Here is a 16967-nt window from a genome sequence, read left to right as displayed (position 1 = left end):
TGTAAAGAGAAGGTTAAAGAGAGGGTTTAAATCTCCATTGCTGGAAAGAGCACAAAACCTGGTATTTATTTTGGGTGAATAATTTTCTGGCTGCACTTCAAAAGGTGTTATTTCCTAACTTCTTCATAAAAGGAAGGGACTAGATCCCTGCTCTTGAGGGAGGATTCCCAGCTCTGAATCCAAGAAGGACCCAATCCTTTTAGAGCATGGGAAGTATCTTGGTGAAGGATGGAGGAAGGCACACCCCGGTTCTGTCTTGGGCAGCCTCTTTCACTGTTTGTGGTGTGTTGCACTTGTAGGTGCCCAACAGATTGTCCAGATTTTGTAGGTGCTCCAGGAACCCTAAGGAAGCTTTTGGGCTAATAACCAGACCTGCTACTGGTCAGCAGGTGGTGGGTGTTGAGGACAGCCTTTGATCTCTGTGGTTAGTTGTGGTCAAATGTCACAAAAAACAAATGTTAAAGTACAACAAAGACTTCTTCCCAGCCAAATTAAATGGAATTTCTGCTAGAATACATGTCTATTGTAAGTCCTCCTAAATGAAGTTTAATCAAAAGCAATGATAATAATGTTAGGAAATCATTATTTCACTGACAAGGATGTTGCTCTGCTGGACAGCACTGATTTACCAGGGCAATTAGAGCCTGCTGATACCCTGACAAGTCTCATACACAGGACACAGAACAAAGAGGTAGAGAACTTCCTGGCTCTTTTATCAGTTTAATCTGAGTTTAGTTGAGCAGAATTTAATTTGAGTTAGGCACAAATCACTTTGTCTCATAGATACCCAAAGTGTAAGACTCCTTTCCTTTAATAAAATACTTTCAAATCTACCAATTAAGAATACCATAGAAGCAAAATAAATGGTGCTCTAGTAAAAACAATACATTCACTTTTGAAATGTCTTTCTCTAAAGAATCTTTTGGACTTTTGCAAGCATAAAGTTTTAATCAAGCCACAGTCAGAAAATTATTACTGAAACTGCTCTATGTGGAGTAAAGGAGGGGTGGAGATCAAGTCCGGGAAAGATAAGTAATTTTCACAATATCATGAAAATTTGAACAACTATTTGACAACTATGACTTAAATTTGCATCAAAATGGTTGAATCTGTGGGATAGAATTTTTTCTTCAAACAAGCTTCACCTGAAGGTAGTCATATCACATTTATTCAGATCAGATATCTTTTTTATGTATCTTTGTTACAAATCTCTGAAAACACATTCAAAATTTTTGATTGAGGTAAATTAGTACAGAGAAATGGAAGACTTAGATTAAAGTCAGTGACCCCTTGATCTTTAAAATAAGAAAAACCCAACCCTTTGCAGAGCTACAGTTGAAATTCTACCAGCATAGCTGGATTTGCTGAAAGACAAGAAGTATCAGAGATGAAATTTTGCTCACAGAAACACTGGAAAGCCTACTAGTTTCAGTATGGTTAGGGTTTTGTTCTTTCAATGGATTGCAGCAACATGTAAGAAGAGAAAAAAAAAAGAGAGCTCAAAAGCTATTCCTTTGTGTTCCTTAAGGTTAACTTAGAAATAAAAATCCTAAGGTAACTCAGGAGACAGCAAGACAGATGTAAGTTAGAGTACAGGGAATATCTAAAATTTGGAACAAGGTGCAAATAATAAACATCCTCTCTTACACATGCACATACAGAATCACCCACAATCTGTAACTTCAGGAAAGATTTAATCACCTTTTTGAAATGTTTCTGTTTTCCCACCTGCTGTATTTTATAAATACATACTTCTATGAATACCAATATATATATATACACTATATATGTGGCATTTGTAGCACACTGAATTCCTTACATTCCCTGCAATGTGATTTATCAATTATGCTTTATATTTCTCTGTATCCTCTCTACATGTGTAGTATGCAAACAAACCCAGACATGATGAACTTAGGAATGTTTAGGCACCACTGCCCAAGCTGCTGGCCCTGGATGGAGGCTGTGTCCCAGTGGGAGGTGCTGCTGTTGTGCTCTCCTTGTGAGATGTGCTGCAATGTGACAGCCAGTGGGTGCAGAAGGCAATGGAGTCACTGCCACTCCTGTGCTGGAGGGAAAGAGAGCACTGAATTCACAGGGGCACTGAGCCAGGGAGGGGTGGATGGGAAAAGGAGGCAGAAAGTAGAGACAGGTAATATTATTATAGGAAAAATAAAATATTTTTCATTCTTATGTGCCTTAACTCTTTTGTCAGAGATAACATGAAAGAACCTATTGCTCTGAAACAATTATTTCATCAGGAAACACAGCAGCAGGCTGAATCTTGCAATCCTGAAGATTATTTACAGCATGAGATGTATGAAACCTCTGTATAAATTACTGGAGATGGGAAATCTGCCTTTTGATTTCTGGAAAAAGTCTAGCAAGGAGCAGAAGGCAGTTGCTTAGACTAGAATTCTGATGAAATATGGCATGGGGGAATTGGGTGAATTTACTCCCCATTAAGCAAACAAGCATGTTTATTGATACAGCTGATATGAATAGAAAGCTTTAAAGATAAACGATTCTTAAATTCCAATTTAAGTTGCATTCATATTCTGTCTCCTTTTGCATTTTCAGCATCAGCAATTATTATCAACTTCTTTTTTATTACCAGCCAGTTTCTTTCAAGGCTTCTGTTCTTTAAGGTTTTTAGTGATGAGTAAGACAAATACAATTGTTTTCAACAAGCTATTTTTAGTGGATTAATTTTAGTTGCTAATAGAGATGTCTAAGATTTATGAGCATGTTTAAAAAAAATAAAAAATTCTAAGAACATGTTAGAATAAAGCCTTTTAAAGGCTTTTTCTACACATCTTCTGTTTGTTTTTTGAGTTATTCAGGTTCCTATGTCATGTTCAACACCTTAGCACCTGGTTTTATTATTTATTGTTCTGAAATAATGCTCTGCAATGCCAAAAGGGAAGATTAAAATGTAAGTAGAATTTGGTACAACAAATCAAGAGAAAGATATGAAGATAAGAGGAGTATTTTTAAAAATTGAGTTACTTTGGATTTTTTGAGGTGTAACTACAGTGCAGAATACTTTTTAATAGATTCCAGATAATTTAATATTAACTGGAAAATAGAGTTTTCAGATCACCATCAAATAGAAAATTCCATACAGTTTAAAGGCAGTTTTGCTGTTTTAAGCTGTTTGTTTGAGTGCAAAGCAAGCATTTATTCAATGTTTATGGTGTAAGCATTTAACTAGAAAGTAAAAGATTACTTAACAGTACTTGTGTGCGATTGACAGATATTGGAATTTGACTGCACTCTGTGCTACTTAAAATGATAACAAATGAAATGTGTGTACCCAGAAAAGCTGGTTTTGGATGGATGAACTTGATTTGCTGATGAAAGTAAAATGAAATAAATTACACTTCAACCTCTCTGAAAATGGCATGTAATGCTGAACTGAACTGTAAGTATTTCACTCGGAGACTTCAAATAGGTTGTCTAAGATTTTTTTAAACCTAAATAGAGAATAAAATACAATAATCTCCATGAAACTTCTGGAAAGATACTTTAAATTGTCATTTTATGCAGGGAAGCACGACAGAGTTTTGCAGAGCTGATGTGTTGTTAATATGATTATTCCATCTAGATTTATTTTCCCTTTCAGATTTTACATCACTGTTTTATTTATCTGCCTCATAGAAGGAAAATTAGATAAAAATAACAGCATGAAGAAAAATGTAGATCAGAATTTAGCTTTATTAAGTCAATATATTGACTTACAATATTTAAGAACAATAAAAACCTTTCCACTGCAATAATTATTTGAAGTGAAGAGTAAATTTTTAAAATTTATTTTCCAAAATCCTGCAGCGTATAACCTGTTTTCTACCAGTGAAGGACAAACTCAGATTTACTGGATAGAAGCTATAAACTATGGTGGAAATGAATTTCTTATTTTCATTGGACAAGATGAATTGGGTCCTTTGTTCCCTATTCTGTCTTCATAAACTGCTTCTAAAATGATTTTTTGATGCATTGTGCACAAAACTATATTTTGATCTACGAAAGTTCAAAGAGACTCGACCACAGAATGTTTAATTCTTTTTTCAGTTATAAGTTTGTCAACACAAAAATCTACCTTGGGAAAGTTGAGTTTGCTAACATTTTCTCAAGGGTGTTTTTTTGTCATATTTCAAACAAATTTTAAGGGAAGTGCAAAGATGCTTTCATGTCAGTGTACCTCATTAGGGAGAGATTAGTTTGAAATATTTAATTTTGCTCTGAACAAAAAGGGAACATGTCAGTATCACAAAATTTTGCAGAGGACAAAAAGTCATCCCAGCTATCATTAAGGTTCCCTTAATGGCTGGAAGATTTCTTCTGCTGTCAAGCTTGGAGGAGAGATTCACGCGTCAGGATGCTGTCAGGATGGGATATGACAACAGCCTCACATCCCTTTCATGAGCTGTAAGGCTGAATTACCTTCTAAAAAGAAAGAAAGAGGGGAAGAAATGTATCTCACCTTGATACAGACATAGCCTGAGTAATTAGTAGTTTCAATCAGGAGACAATCCAGCAACTGTTGCTCTAGCAACAAGCACCCACAGGAGTACCAGTGTCCCCAGAGCTTCCCAGTGTCCCCTAAGATTTCAGGTAAGGGCACTTCAGAGGTGCCTGAAAAAGAGCTGGTACCTGAACATGCACATGTACAATGCTTCTACAATGCAATGCTTCTCCTTATGGTCATAATCTCAGATACTATGGTCCTACTACCAGATTGACCTGCTCTCTTAACTGCCTCTCTGTTATATTTTCCCTTCCACTGTTCCCTTTTCATAATTCTTCTGACCCTGTTTTCATCTTTACTCCTTTTCTTTTGGGGGCAATGTCAGAACCTTTCAATTTCTCAGAATTAGAAACAACGAAGGAAATCTGTCAGCTCCAGCAATACACAAACCTGTTCACTGAAGTATCCAAATAACACTGCCAATGCCTCTTTTCCTAGCCTTTGTCTTCATTTAGAGCCTTTTAATTTACTGCACATTTACATATTTTAAGACACATTAGCAGAACTTTGATTGTTCTTTATAGGGTCCAGCATGTTAATTCAGCAACAATTATTTCATACATGGAAATTGGTGAAATAAAGATCCATGAAAAGACTGGGAGAAAAGGACTTGGAAGCATGGCATTTTTTTTTCTTTGTGTACTGTTCCTCTGAGAAAGGGGGAAGATTATCAGTGGTCAGAAAAGGAACATTAAAGAACTGGATTCCTTAAGACTTCAAGAGTGTGCAGGAGAGACAGGATCACCAGACGCATCCAGAGTAAAGATGGCAGAACAGAGGCAGTTTCTTGATAGTTATTTTTCTGTTAAAGACATAATATATATACGTCCTACAGTGCTATTTATTCTGCATTATTGAATCAGAATTAAAGAATCATGGCTTTGTTGTGTTATTTATTATGCAGAATTAATCTCCATGCCTACGCATGTTTACACTAAGGGTGCTACAGTTACTTTCATGGAGACAAGGTGCAGGGTGCATTACATCCCTGACATTTTGTGTAGGCTCTTAATCTTACATGCATTTCACACCACTTCACTCTACTAATTCATTACTAGGGTTGGACCTTGTTACCCCAGCAGCATACACCCCAAATTAAAAATGACTGCAGGATCTAATCACTGACGCTTTCAGGTGTAATTGTTACCCAGTTAATGAGCATGAATTGAAAATCCCATTAATTTCGTTACAACACTTTATTTTGCACACACTTTCTGGACCTGTGATTGCAGGCTTTATGTAGATTGCCATGCAAATGATGCCTAAAGAGGATGACCTGAAACAGAGGCTAGACAGAGTTAAAGGAATAAAGTGGGTATTTATTGAAAGGCCTTCAAGGGATACACCTTGGGCAGTACAAGAGCTTGGCCATGGCTCTAGCAAAGGTGGACCCAGGATGGACACAATATGCACAACCTGTCATGAATTTTCACACTTTTATAAGTTTTGGCCCATTTACATGTTGGGGTCAATTTTCCAATTACAGCTTTATGTTATGAAGCCCCATCCTCCCAGATTGCTCTCCTCAATTCACCATTGTTTACACTTCTTGAGCCTAAAGCTGCAATGGTGTCCTTGGTTCTCAAGCTGGAAAAGGATTGTTTTGTCAAACTAAACTGTGAAGAGAACTTGCTAACACTATATATGAAGTTCAGAGTCACACACTAAAGCAGTATAGAATCTAAAAAAATATGAAAGCTAAAATTTAAAGCACCACAAATATCTAATTTGAAATAACAGGCATTATGTTCTATTATGTTCTGTCTGTGTTCAGTTCTGTCTGTTCCCAAACCCCATTTCCTCAGTGTCCTGCTTCTCAGATCTTCTGGAAGACTCTGGCTGCAGGTGACAGCACTGTGACCAGTGATGATACTTCTTTTTCCCATGTTCCTCAACATGCCTGATCCAGAGCCTGGATCTGGCCCATCTACCTCGTCCTGTTCTGATCTTTAGTGAGGTTCCATACTGGACCTCACTTTTAATATGCCTGTATATACTTTTGTAAGCTTTCGATATGTGTATGTAATTGGGAATCACTGCTCTCAAAGTTTCCCTTTTGATTTGCCACAGTATAAATATGACCACTAAGCTATAAAGTTATCTGTACACCAAAGTGGTCAAATTATGATGCCACAAAAAGCAGCATAATTAACAAAACCACAGAATGATATAGAGTATAACTATTATCAAACTGAGTACAACACACTAAAGTAACTCCTTCTGTAGCTGCCAGGGAAAAAAATCACTTTGACAAAGCAAAGCAAGGGAAGCTTAATAAATAAATGATACAAGGCAATTCTTAGCCCTCTCCCTTTTAACTTTAATAGAAAAGTCTCCTAAGGAGAATAATTCCAAAGAGCTTCTAGGAATAGTGAAATGGATAGATGTTTTTGTAAGGGCAAAAAAGATAGGTGAAGCACAAATATGGACTTTCCTGGTCTTCACTGATCAGCACTTTGCCTTTTGCTTTGAAAGCTGTTATTACTCCCTAAATAACCTCCTTGTTGTTACTCCACTTTCTCTGTAATAGGGGTGGCAGCTGTTTGCTATCGTGCGTCACAAGTCTGAAGGTGTATTTCGGTGGTAAATACAGAGTATGAAACCCACTATTTGGATGTCATTCCCACAGCTCAACTAACATGCTGTCACTGTCATTTTAGCATCCTAATTACATCAACATTGTCCTTTGTGACTCTCACTGCAGATTTCCAATCAAAATATCTGTGATGAGGGAAGTAGCATTATTGCAATCAAACAGCTGAACAGCATCTCTAATCGTAGCTCATTCAACTTCCCAGACACACTACAGAACATAGATCTGAACAGCTGAACATGGCAGGAAATACACCTATGCTGTGAACTGCTGTGGCTTAGACAGCTGCTGAGGAGCAGCAAACATGGATGAGAATTGCCAGACTTCAGTGCACCTCACTCCTATAACATTGAAGGATGGTAAAGAAAGAGCATAACCAGTATAATTTCTGCCTCTTAGTATCTTTCCTGAGTGCTTGCATATATGTATATGAATTCACACACACACAAAAAAAGTCTCACATGATTAAATTATTTGAAATGTTTTACCATCGGTTTTGTTTCAATTTCATGGTGAACCTAAATCCAGGAAGCCTGAGGTTCCTAGGTTCTTCAGCACTGTGAATACACAGAGATTCCATTTTCCCAAGGAGTACATTTCTAGAAATCACAGCAGTACTGCAAAGCATGAAAAAGTAATGTGCTCTACCCCAAAAACGAAGATGCAAAACATACAGTATTGATTGCAAAAAATCCTACTAGGAGACTGTAGGAAAGCAGCTCCTGAGTTTCACTGCTATTTCCAATAAAGTATAGAGCTTGCTGCTTGTTCTCTCAAGGCAGAGAGCCCTTAATGTGGAAGGTTTGAAATAGTCTCGAACAAATGCTCTTTTCTATCTTTTCTGATTGTTTTTCTTCTTTTGATGCCACATGGGTCTGAACCATGACTGCAGCCTATTTTGTGTCAGGAGCAAAAGTGTAGCCAGTTGTGCTGGATACACTTGGCTGCAATGCATCATTAGGAACTGGTTTAGCAATTGTGTAGACCCAGAGTAGAAAAATATTTGAGTGATGCTCTCTGTGATTTGGAAGTCATGAGAGGTGTGGAATGAATATGGTCTGAATATCTCTAGCTCTATTACTGTTACAGAATAATTGCTCTAATTTGGAGAAATTTGCCATGGATTGGATGCTCCTGTCCTGTTTTACTGCATGGTAGGTCTATGTTAGTTAGCATGTGTGGTGAAATATTTTCTGCAAATTTTGGTGTTTTTGTTTTTTTTGCTTTTCTCCTAAAATGGTCCATGAATTTTACACTCCTATCCTCTGTTGACATCTCTACCAGTGAGAGCACTATTGAAACAAAAGCTTCTTCCCCGATAATGGTATACACATTGCTGTCTGCACATTTGGTGAAGAAAGCAATGACTGTGGTATGCCAGTACTGTCCTTGCTCCTAAAATATGAAGAAATATGAAGAATATGTTTATTTTGTGCAAAAAATACATGAAGCTTTTATTCCACCAGGGAAAGATATTCTGAGGTCTAAAAAAAGGTTTCAGAACTACTTACTCTATAAATAACTAAAAGTGTCTCCTTCCTTATTCTGTTATTAAAGAAAAAAAAAGTTAGGATCCTTGCAGAGCTCTCAGATCTAGAATCTGTTCTTGAGCTAAAGCTTTATCCTGAACCATCAAAGCTGTCTGATCTGCAGCAAGTCTTCCCAAATGCACGTGGAGTTCCCATTCACATTCTAGTCTCTTTCTCAGTTTTTTCCTCAGATTGTCAATCTCACTACTTAATCAAGGTACCAGTTTTCAGCATTGCTCCCAAAGGATTGCTGAGTGTTGCAGCAATTGCCTGGCTTTGGAAATCCTGGTATAGCCAGATATGTTACCTGTAAACAACCCTGTCTTTTAAGAGATTGTGGAAAGCATAATTACTAGTTTTATATTTAATTTTGCTATAAAGGATTTTATTACTCAAATGAAATCTCCCTCTACACCAAAAGGAACAAGTTTATTTCACTGGAAACTTCTTTACACTTTAAAAGTATAATTTAATTCCTTTACATTGACAACTAACTTCAGATTGCCATAAAAGAGAAGCCGTGATGGCACTTCTGACAGAAATTAGAAATGAGAGTGACCTATTATAAGTTTGAGTGTTGATGACATTTTACCTGGTCTGCTTGAATGTTGAAAGAGCTGATGGGGACAATGGCAAGTCAGATCTTATGCCTTGATTTAGATTCCTCAAACAAAAAATGGAGTTAAAGAGACTCACCTTCTTTGTACAGCATTCTGAAAGTAGGTACAGAAATTATCATGTAACTAATATCGTGTAACTGTTTCTCTTGTACTGACTGAATCCTCTGTTAAGTGAGTAATTGGGGTCTGTGACAGCTTTGGGCTTGCAAATCAGCGCAGATGAGATTCAGCAGACTGGAAAAGCAAAAATCAAAAAGTGATCTATCAGATTACTTCCTAATCTCAGTGTCATGTCAAGTGCATATAGTAGGTTGTAGTAATTGCAGAAGAAACTCTGATTTGCATTTCTGGTAGGTCCAGATCACCAGATCATAGCCTCAATGTGTTTGCTTTCCAAATGAGAACAAAATAAATAATTTTAGTTTGGATGTCATGGGAGCACCAGCTGTAAGTTACCTGAGCTGATGTATCCAACATTTCAGCATGGCTTTAGGGGGGCTGGCTGCACTGGTGCCCTGCAAAACAACACGGAGCAGAGCTGACTCACTTCTTGAGTATGGCCAGATCCACTGTGCAGCAAAGATCTTACACAGCATAGACATTGTGGCAGTCCTTATGAATCACAATGCATTAGCACTCCTACTACTTTACACCAAAGGGCAATGGGGTCAGAACTTTGCTCACAGGAGGCACGTACAGGTAATAGTAATGCACTGCATGGACCTTGTGTGTAAAGGATTTCCTGTTTGAAAGACTGTCATGCACTTTCCCTTATTGACACCAAGTTCTTTAAGCTGAGAAAATACAGTTTCTATTCTAGTATGACTTCAAAGCCTGGAAAAAGCAGTTTTTAGCCTCAAGGTGTTATGAAGAAGGATAACACTGATGGGCAGAGAGGAAAAGCAGACTAGGCAAATATACCCCAAGCTGATATGCAGTACAGCTATTATTATTATTACATTTTGTCTGCCTTTATATACTGTATATTTAGAGGCTTGGTAGTAGAGAAGAATTAGCAGTTCCTGTTAATCTATTCATTACTTTCAGGGATATTTCAAATGCTTTTTTAGTGGTATGGATCTAAACCCAAAGAAATCAATAAGAAGAAGTAGACTACTACAGTTACACATTAGAAAAAAGAAAACTAAAGTATTTATGTAGTTCTGTCCCATGTTACCTTCTTTTTTCTTGCTGCATTATCAGTGTAGTTATGCCATTGTAGCCCATTGCTATTAAAATTAGTTAATAATGGTTATTTTTGAGAAAGTTTAAAAGTTTTCGGTTGTGCCATTGTCTCTGAGGCAAAATTTACCTCAAATTCCTTCTTCGGTTTTCTTCTCTCAGGTACTTCAGATTATTTTACCAAAACATGATTTTCAATTCAGAGTTATCTTTTTAATGACATATGAATTACAACAGTGATCACAGATATTTTTTTTCTGTATTATAATTTTAATATGCTCTTAGTAAGCTCATAATATTGCTTTATAAACTTAGTTGTAAGAATAATAAGGATGAATGAAGACTCTTATTTCTATTTTCTTTCAGAATCCATTCTCTGTGGGAGCTAAAGAAAAAAGAGCTAAAAAAAGGTGTTGTGACAATAAGAAGATTAAATATTAAGTGTCAGCAAGTGTTTCCATTTCTCTGAAAAGACATATATAAAATTAGCTTTTTAAAGCTTCTTACAGAGTATTCTATAACTGTTTTACGTGGAGTATAAATAAATCACCTAATTTTGGACTAGCCATTTAATAAATATAAAGAATCTTAAAGAAATTAACTCTTTTACACACAAAAAACTTGTTAATTCTCACTATGTGAGTCTAATGATGATGGCCACATTAAATTCCTGATTTAGTACATACTAATGGTTTTGAGAACAAGTGTAATTTAATCAAGATGTTGCAGAATTCTACAAAGTCCCAAGTCAAAAGATTAAGCTTGGTGAAACGCATCCTATTTGTGGAAGGAATAAGGTCCCACTTTAAAAAATCACCTGACATCCATATGTGACAGTAAAACAATCAATGTTTTCAAAAATAACCTAGACATTTTAATTGGGACTTCAATCTTGTAAAAGTTAGGCATATTTTCTAAATTGGGTGTTTAATCTATTTTCATATTTGAGGAGAGAGTCTACTAAGTAAGTAATTCACAGAATAGATGTCTTTTAGGAAGACTAGATGCTTATTTCTTATTTCCTCTAGGGATGTAGTTATTAATCCTCTTTTGGAGTCAAGTGGATGAAGGAGTAGAATCTTTCTGGGTTGGCAGGTGGCGAATGTAAGGAACATGTATTAAATGCCATCCTAGAAAATCGGAGAATAAAATCCAAATTCCTTCTGTGTTTGATTTGGGTTCTTATCTTCCAGGAAAGAAATCTAACAACTAAGCTGTAAGGAGGAATTCAGAAATAAGGGTCTTTGTGCATCACAGGTGAGACTTAAATACTTGACTACTGTAACAGAATGTGATTCTCACCAGAACATTGTGGCTGTGGAGACAAAATCTTCCATCTGTGATGCATCCTAGAATACAGCAGCTTCATGTGACAGATTGCAGAATGGGCAAATATCTGTTTTAAAATGAAACAAAACACATTTTAAGGACATCTTGTGACATCATAAGTCAGTGCTTTCAGCTACATGTCAATTAGCTATCCTTCCTCTCTCTCCATGCTGACTTATGTGAAGTTCAGTCCACATAAAAATCCAAAAATCCTGAGGGGGTGAGACGTACTATAGGGAGAGCACGTTTTGATTTGAGAATCCTAGGAGGTAATGACATGTCCCCAGGCTTTTGGTAGCTCAGTCGCAGTAGAAAGGTCTGTGGCTTCCTCAGAGCCAAGCAGCCAATCTGGATTTTCATGCTGGAGACTCCATCAACAATTTGGATGAAGAGGTCTCCAGAGACAGCAAGTCTACACGGCAGCTGAGAGGGTGGAATGTCCCACAGGTGCCTTAACATTTGGACTTAGTAACATGAGGCTGTTGCCTAAGTCCTCTTCAATGAGACTTTGACTCTCTAGGTTCTATATGAAATATTTCCATAAGTGCCTGTAGGTTAAATGTTTTACTTTTATGTAAGGACCTGAAAATTCAAATAATACACCAGAGAGAGAATCTTTACTAAAGATTCTGGGTATTATATTAAGCTGTTAACATTCCTACTTTCAAATTCTGTCCTCTCCATGCCTTGTACATGCTTTTGAAAATGAGATTTTAGAAATTCTTTCATAACATACTGTGAAAAACTACCCTCCCATTTCACTGGAAAAATGCAGAAATTTTGTTGTTTCAAACACTGACCTAATTTTCATAACATCAGGTTTCCCTATAATGAAGAAATATAGTGTAAATACAAGTTTTTTAGGGCTTTGATATGTTTGAAAACAAAATCCAATTAAACTCCTATATTTGCTAATCTTTGTCTTAATAAAGTTGCTGTGGGTGTTATTGGCTGTTTATATCATGAGAACATGGCAAAGCAGCATGATTATTTTCATATTTGTGTTTAGATATTTTTCCATTATAAACACATGAGAAAATCTGCTTGAATCTTTTCAATATAGAAATCAGCAAATAGTTTTTAAAAGGAGAGAAGGTAATTAACTTCACTTCTTAATGATGCTCTTAATTTAAACTATGCAAGAGATGTTTAATGAGTGAGAGAAATGTTGCAGAAAAAACCTGTTCTTCAGTTAAAAAAACAAAAAAGAATCAGCAGAGTTTGAATCTATTTGTACATCTTCAGCAGACTTACTCTGTGACCTTAACCAAAGTGTTTCATTTTTGTACCCTGCAGTTTTTCTACAAAACAGAAATAATAAGAGTCAACTTGCTGAGAGATTGTGGGCCTTAATTGTTTAGTATTTATATCTTCTGAGAGAATATAGATAGGATTGCAGAATGTGTTGAATGATTAGCATTCTTTTGCTATTACCAAGCTCTGATATTTTTGCCCAGCTATTTTATCATACAAAAATCTTTACTTTTTATAGCCCTGTATCCAACAACCACCCAATGACTGAAATGCATTGAGCAACAAATATGAAGTCCTTCTCGTGCCTCTTAAATGTAATTAGTGCCCAAATTACTCTCAAAAGCAATAGAGAACAATAACAGTCTACCTCCACTGATTGTACCTGCCAGTTCCACAGGAAGATGAGTAGAGTGTCTTCTAGGTCAAATATATTTACCGCAATTTAATGGTTTAAAGCCCCCAAATCAGCACAGAACTCATTGTCTTCAGGTTTAGCATGCAGCTTCCTGTAGACTGGAGAAAACCTCAGCTTTCTGCTTCTGATTGCTCGTAGGCAACAGACAAGATTTGTTTTGCAGGTGATAAGTTCCTGAAGCACAGGTCTGGCCCACACAGCTGCTGGATCTGGGCACCCCAGACAGAACATGAAGCAAATCTCTCAAGCAGAACTAACAAGAAAAAGGCTACATAGGTGCCAAATGCTCTCTCATGGTTGGTGAATTGTTCAGAGAAATTGCAGAGTAGTGCTTGTGATGAACAAGTACTGCTACTTTGAAGCAACAAGCAATTGCCAACAAATACTTACAAAAATTTCCTACCTAGTTCAACAGAAAGAGGTTAATGATCTTTTTTATGAAAATGTTTTCTTATTGTTATTGGTCTTACTTCATGTATTGTTACTTTGGATTGGGGTGTGTGGACAAAGGTTTTCAACTTCAAATATCTGATGCAGCTAAGCAAGTGGAACTTCCAACCTGATTTATTTGTCAGCATGTACTAGGAGAGGGTGCATGTATCCTTTCTGGTTATAAAAATAATTTTATTTTGCATGGTGAAAATTATAATGCTTTCACACAAAATATGTAACAAGACAACAAAACCAGAGAATTAGTACTCTTTCCTATCTACATTTAATCTTGCTTTGTGGAGTTTACATATATGTATTCTCATATACATATAGTATATATATATGAGAATATATAGTAATATAAAATGCAATGACATCAGAAACATTCTATACCTGGACTATAGAATAAGCTGAACTATAGATCCTGAACTGTCATAAACAGGGTGCAAAACAGTGTATATAAAACTCTTATCTGGACATGTCTTCTCTACCTTCTTTTAAAATAAAAATCTAAAGGGCAGTGTCACTACCTAGGATGTTGCAGACTGTGAAGAGCATTTTATTTGAAAACTGCAAGCAGCAGCTCAAGATATAAATTCCATCATGCCATTACAAACATGAAAATGAATGAAACCAAAAAAACCCCAAAAGAAAATAAAGTCTGTCCACAATAAACATAGATCCAAAAATGGTTTATGAAAGTGTTGTGGTAAAGAAAATAACACAATAAAATAATTAGAAAATAAAAAAATAATATAATTATAAAATATGGAATAAAGTTTGCTGTGTAATTATTTACTTATTTATTTTATTTATTATTTGAAATTATTATCTTTGTAATTTAAAATGGTATCAGTAACATGCAAAAATATGATAAATTTTCCTGTGATGAGAAAAACCAGCTTTTTCAGGACAGAATCATAGTCTCCTATCAGGGTTGAATAGACTTAACCATTTGTCAATATGACAGGTCTTAAATTCACAGAAAATAATACAGGGATGCAAAAAGTACTATTTCATATTATTGAATGCTAAGGACATCAGAGCTACTAGCCATGACAAGTGAAAATGACAAATCCAAACCATGTAGCAAGTATGTTAAATAATGTTTGGAGCAAAGAGTGCAAACTTTACAACTTACTGGTAAAAAAATTTTGAATGCCCTTAGAAGGACAAGATGCAGATATTTTTGACCAATATGATCATATTTTTAATGTGCCAAATACATTTACAACCCTGGAATCATTTACAATCTATCAGATTAATCTAACTATATAAGTGTCAGATGTGATTTGAAGAAGCAGAAGGAAGAAATGCAATTAGAATGTCAAAAAGGCACAATATGTTTATTCTGTTTTGAATTACTGCTGTCCAACTTTCCCATGTATTTGTCACACCTCTCCAATCTGACCTTCAAGGTAAAGAACCAAACACGCAAAACATCAGGTTTCTTATTTTATACTCACAGCCTTTTTTTGTCCTTTTCTAGCTATTTCAAATCCATTTAATATTTCAGTTGTAGTTTGGGTATTTTCAGACCTAAACAGAAGAGTTTCTTGTTTTTTTAATGGTAAAAAAAGTGAAAAAAAATTTGATTTTTACCTGGTTCATGCACTAAAAGATTTCTCTTAGTTCACTATCATTGACTTTCTCAGTAAAACTCCTCTTGATTAGCCTCTGGTTTTCTCTGCAGTATGCCAAATTCTCCTTCAAAGCTGGGTCAAAGGCTTTTGAGTATTCCCAACTTGCTGGTGTGTAGGGTAAGGATTTCAGCTGAGTGTTGTAGCTTCCATTAAAACAGTCTGGTGTGCTAAGGATAAAACAAGCCTTGCACCAAACCCAGAGCAGGCCTTGGAGAGCAGCTCCAGGGGTTAACCAGCATGCTGCACACCCTTACCTTCAAGCAGCTGAAGAACACTTGGCTTAAAGCATTCAGTAGATATGTTCTTAAAAGACCAAAGTTGTACTTCAGGAACACATACTAATTTAAAATGGAATTAGCAGCTACTTGCTACAGTGAGATTTCCCAGAGAGAGACTCTTGAGGATGCTCTGAGCAGTTCTTTTACACAAAATATTGAAAATGAATTGCAGCACAAAACCTCTTAACTCCCTACACTTACCAAAGGCATCTTTTCCCACTCCCTCTCTTCCAATAGACTTTTTTTTTCAGTGTTTCTGTTTACCCCCTCAGAGAAATCAGAAGTGAGTGTGTGTCTTTGCTCTTTTTTTTGCTCCATCTGATATCGCATTAGCTCTGAGTCACCTGCATTCTCCTGAGCTCTCAGTCTGATCTTGTCTAGGAATTGCACTCATTAGCTCAGCTGAAACAACAGCTCACAAAGACATCACTAGCATCATGTACAGAGCACAGAGTCAAGGTCAGGCTGCTTAACATATGCATTTGTTCAGCTGTTTCTGAATTTCCTCCTGCAAATGTGAGCTTGGGGACTGAGTGAGCTTGCTCAATGCTTCTAGAGATCCTAAATGGAATAATTTGATGTAAGGTTCTTACATCTGGAAAACTGGGTTTTCAGCTTTAATTAATTTTTTTGCTGTTGTTTTAAAGGCTATTTTAAAATTTCAGCTACTTCAAATAGAAAAGATAGTGTTAGAGTGTATTACATTATCTGAAAAATACTTAAATACATGTAAATGGTAGCTGTACTATAAAACATGTGGAAAATAGTAAAGTTAAGACTAAAAAGGAAGTTGCTATTTCCTGATGGCTCTAAACTATGATATATATAATGAGAAAAATTGTCACTTTTGTTCAAACTGAAAATCTGAAGTACTTTTTTTGTATACAATACACTTTATTATTCAGTGGAATTTGACTTGCACTTTTGCTTTAGGAGTGATGTCTTGCTTAATAGAGGATGGACAGAGCCTACTTCAAACTGACTTGATTTGTGTCATCAGGTAGCTCAAATTTTTTTAATATTTTGCAAAATTATATGACCACAGAACCTGTTCCTGTATGAAGATGTAGTTTAACTGGTTTATGTAACACTTAGTTGAAACTTGTAAAATATTATAATAATAACATATCTTTTGTCAAGTTCCTAGAGGGCTCCATCAAAACAAAA

The 16967-nt window shown here is 36.0% G+C and overlaps 1 protein-coding gene across 6 annotated transcripts in view; it reads right to left on the bottom strand.

Moving 5' to 3' along the window:
- Nucleotides 1-16967, bottom strand: part of FUT9 (fucosyltransferase 9) — a 97715-nt gene that overhangs the window by 12486 nt on the left and 68262 nt on the right. For 2 of the 6 annotated variants that reach the window (XM_066547504.1, XM_066547503.1), the window contains exons 2-3: nt 11752-11845; nt 9344-9501 (exon numbers count right to left, since the gene is read on the bottom strand). The exons of 2 other annotated variants lie outside the window; for them this stretch is intronic. Coding sequence is in view for 3 of the 4 variants with exons in the window: in XM_066547503.1 (XP_066403600.1) it covers nt 9344-9386 (43 nt within the window). In the remaining variant the exon portion in view is untranslated. The remainder of the gene's footprint in view (nt 1-9343; nt 9502-11751; nt 11846-16967) is intronic. 2 more of the 6 variants (XM_066547501.1, XM_066547502.1) reach the window with 1 other exon arrangement.

This window comes from Molothrus aeneus, chromosome 3 (genome assembly GCF_037042795.1).
Source record: "Molothrus aeneus isolate 106 chromosome 3, BPBGC_Maene_1.0, whole genome shotgun sequence".
Lineage (NCBI taxonomy): Eukaryota > Metazoa > Chordata > Aves > Passeriformes > Icteridae > Molothrus > Molothrus aeneus.
Note: the sequence above shows the minus strand (reverse complement) of the source record. Positions and strands in the feature narration are given on the sequence as shown.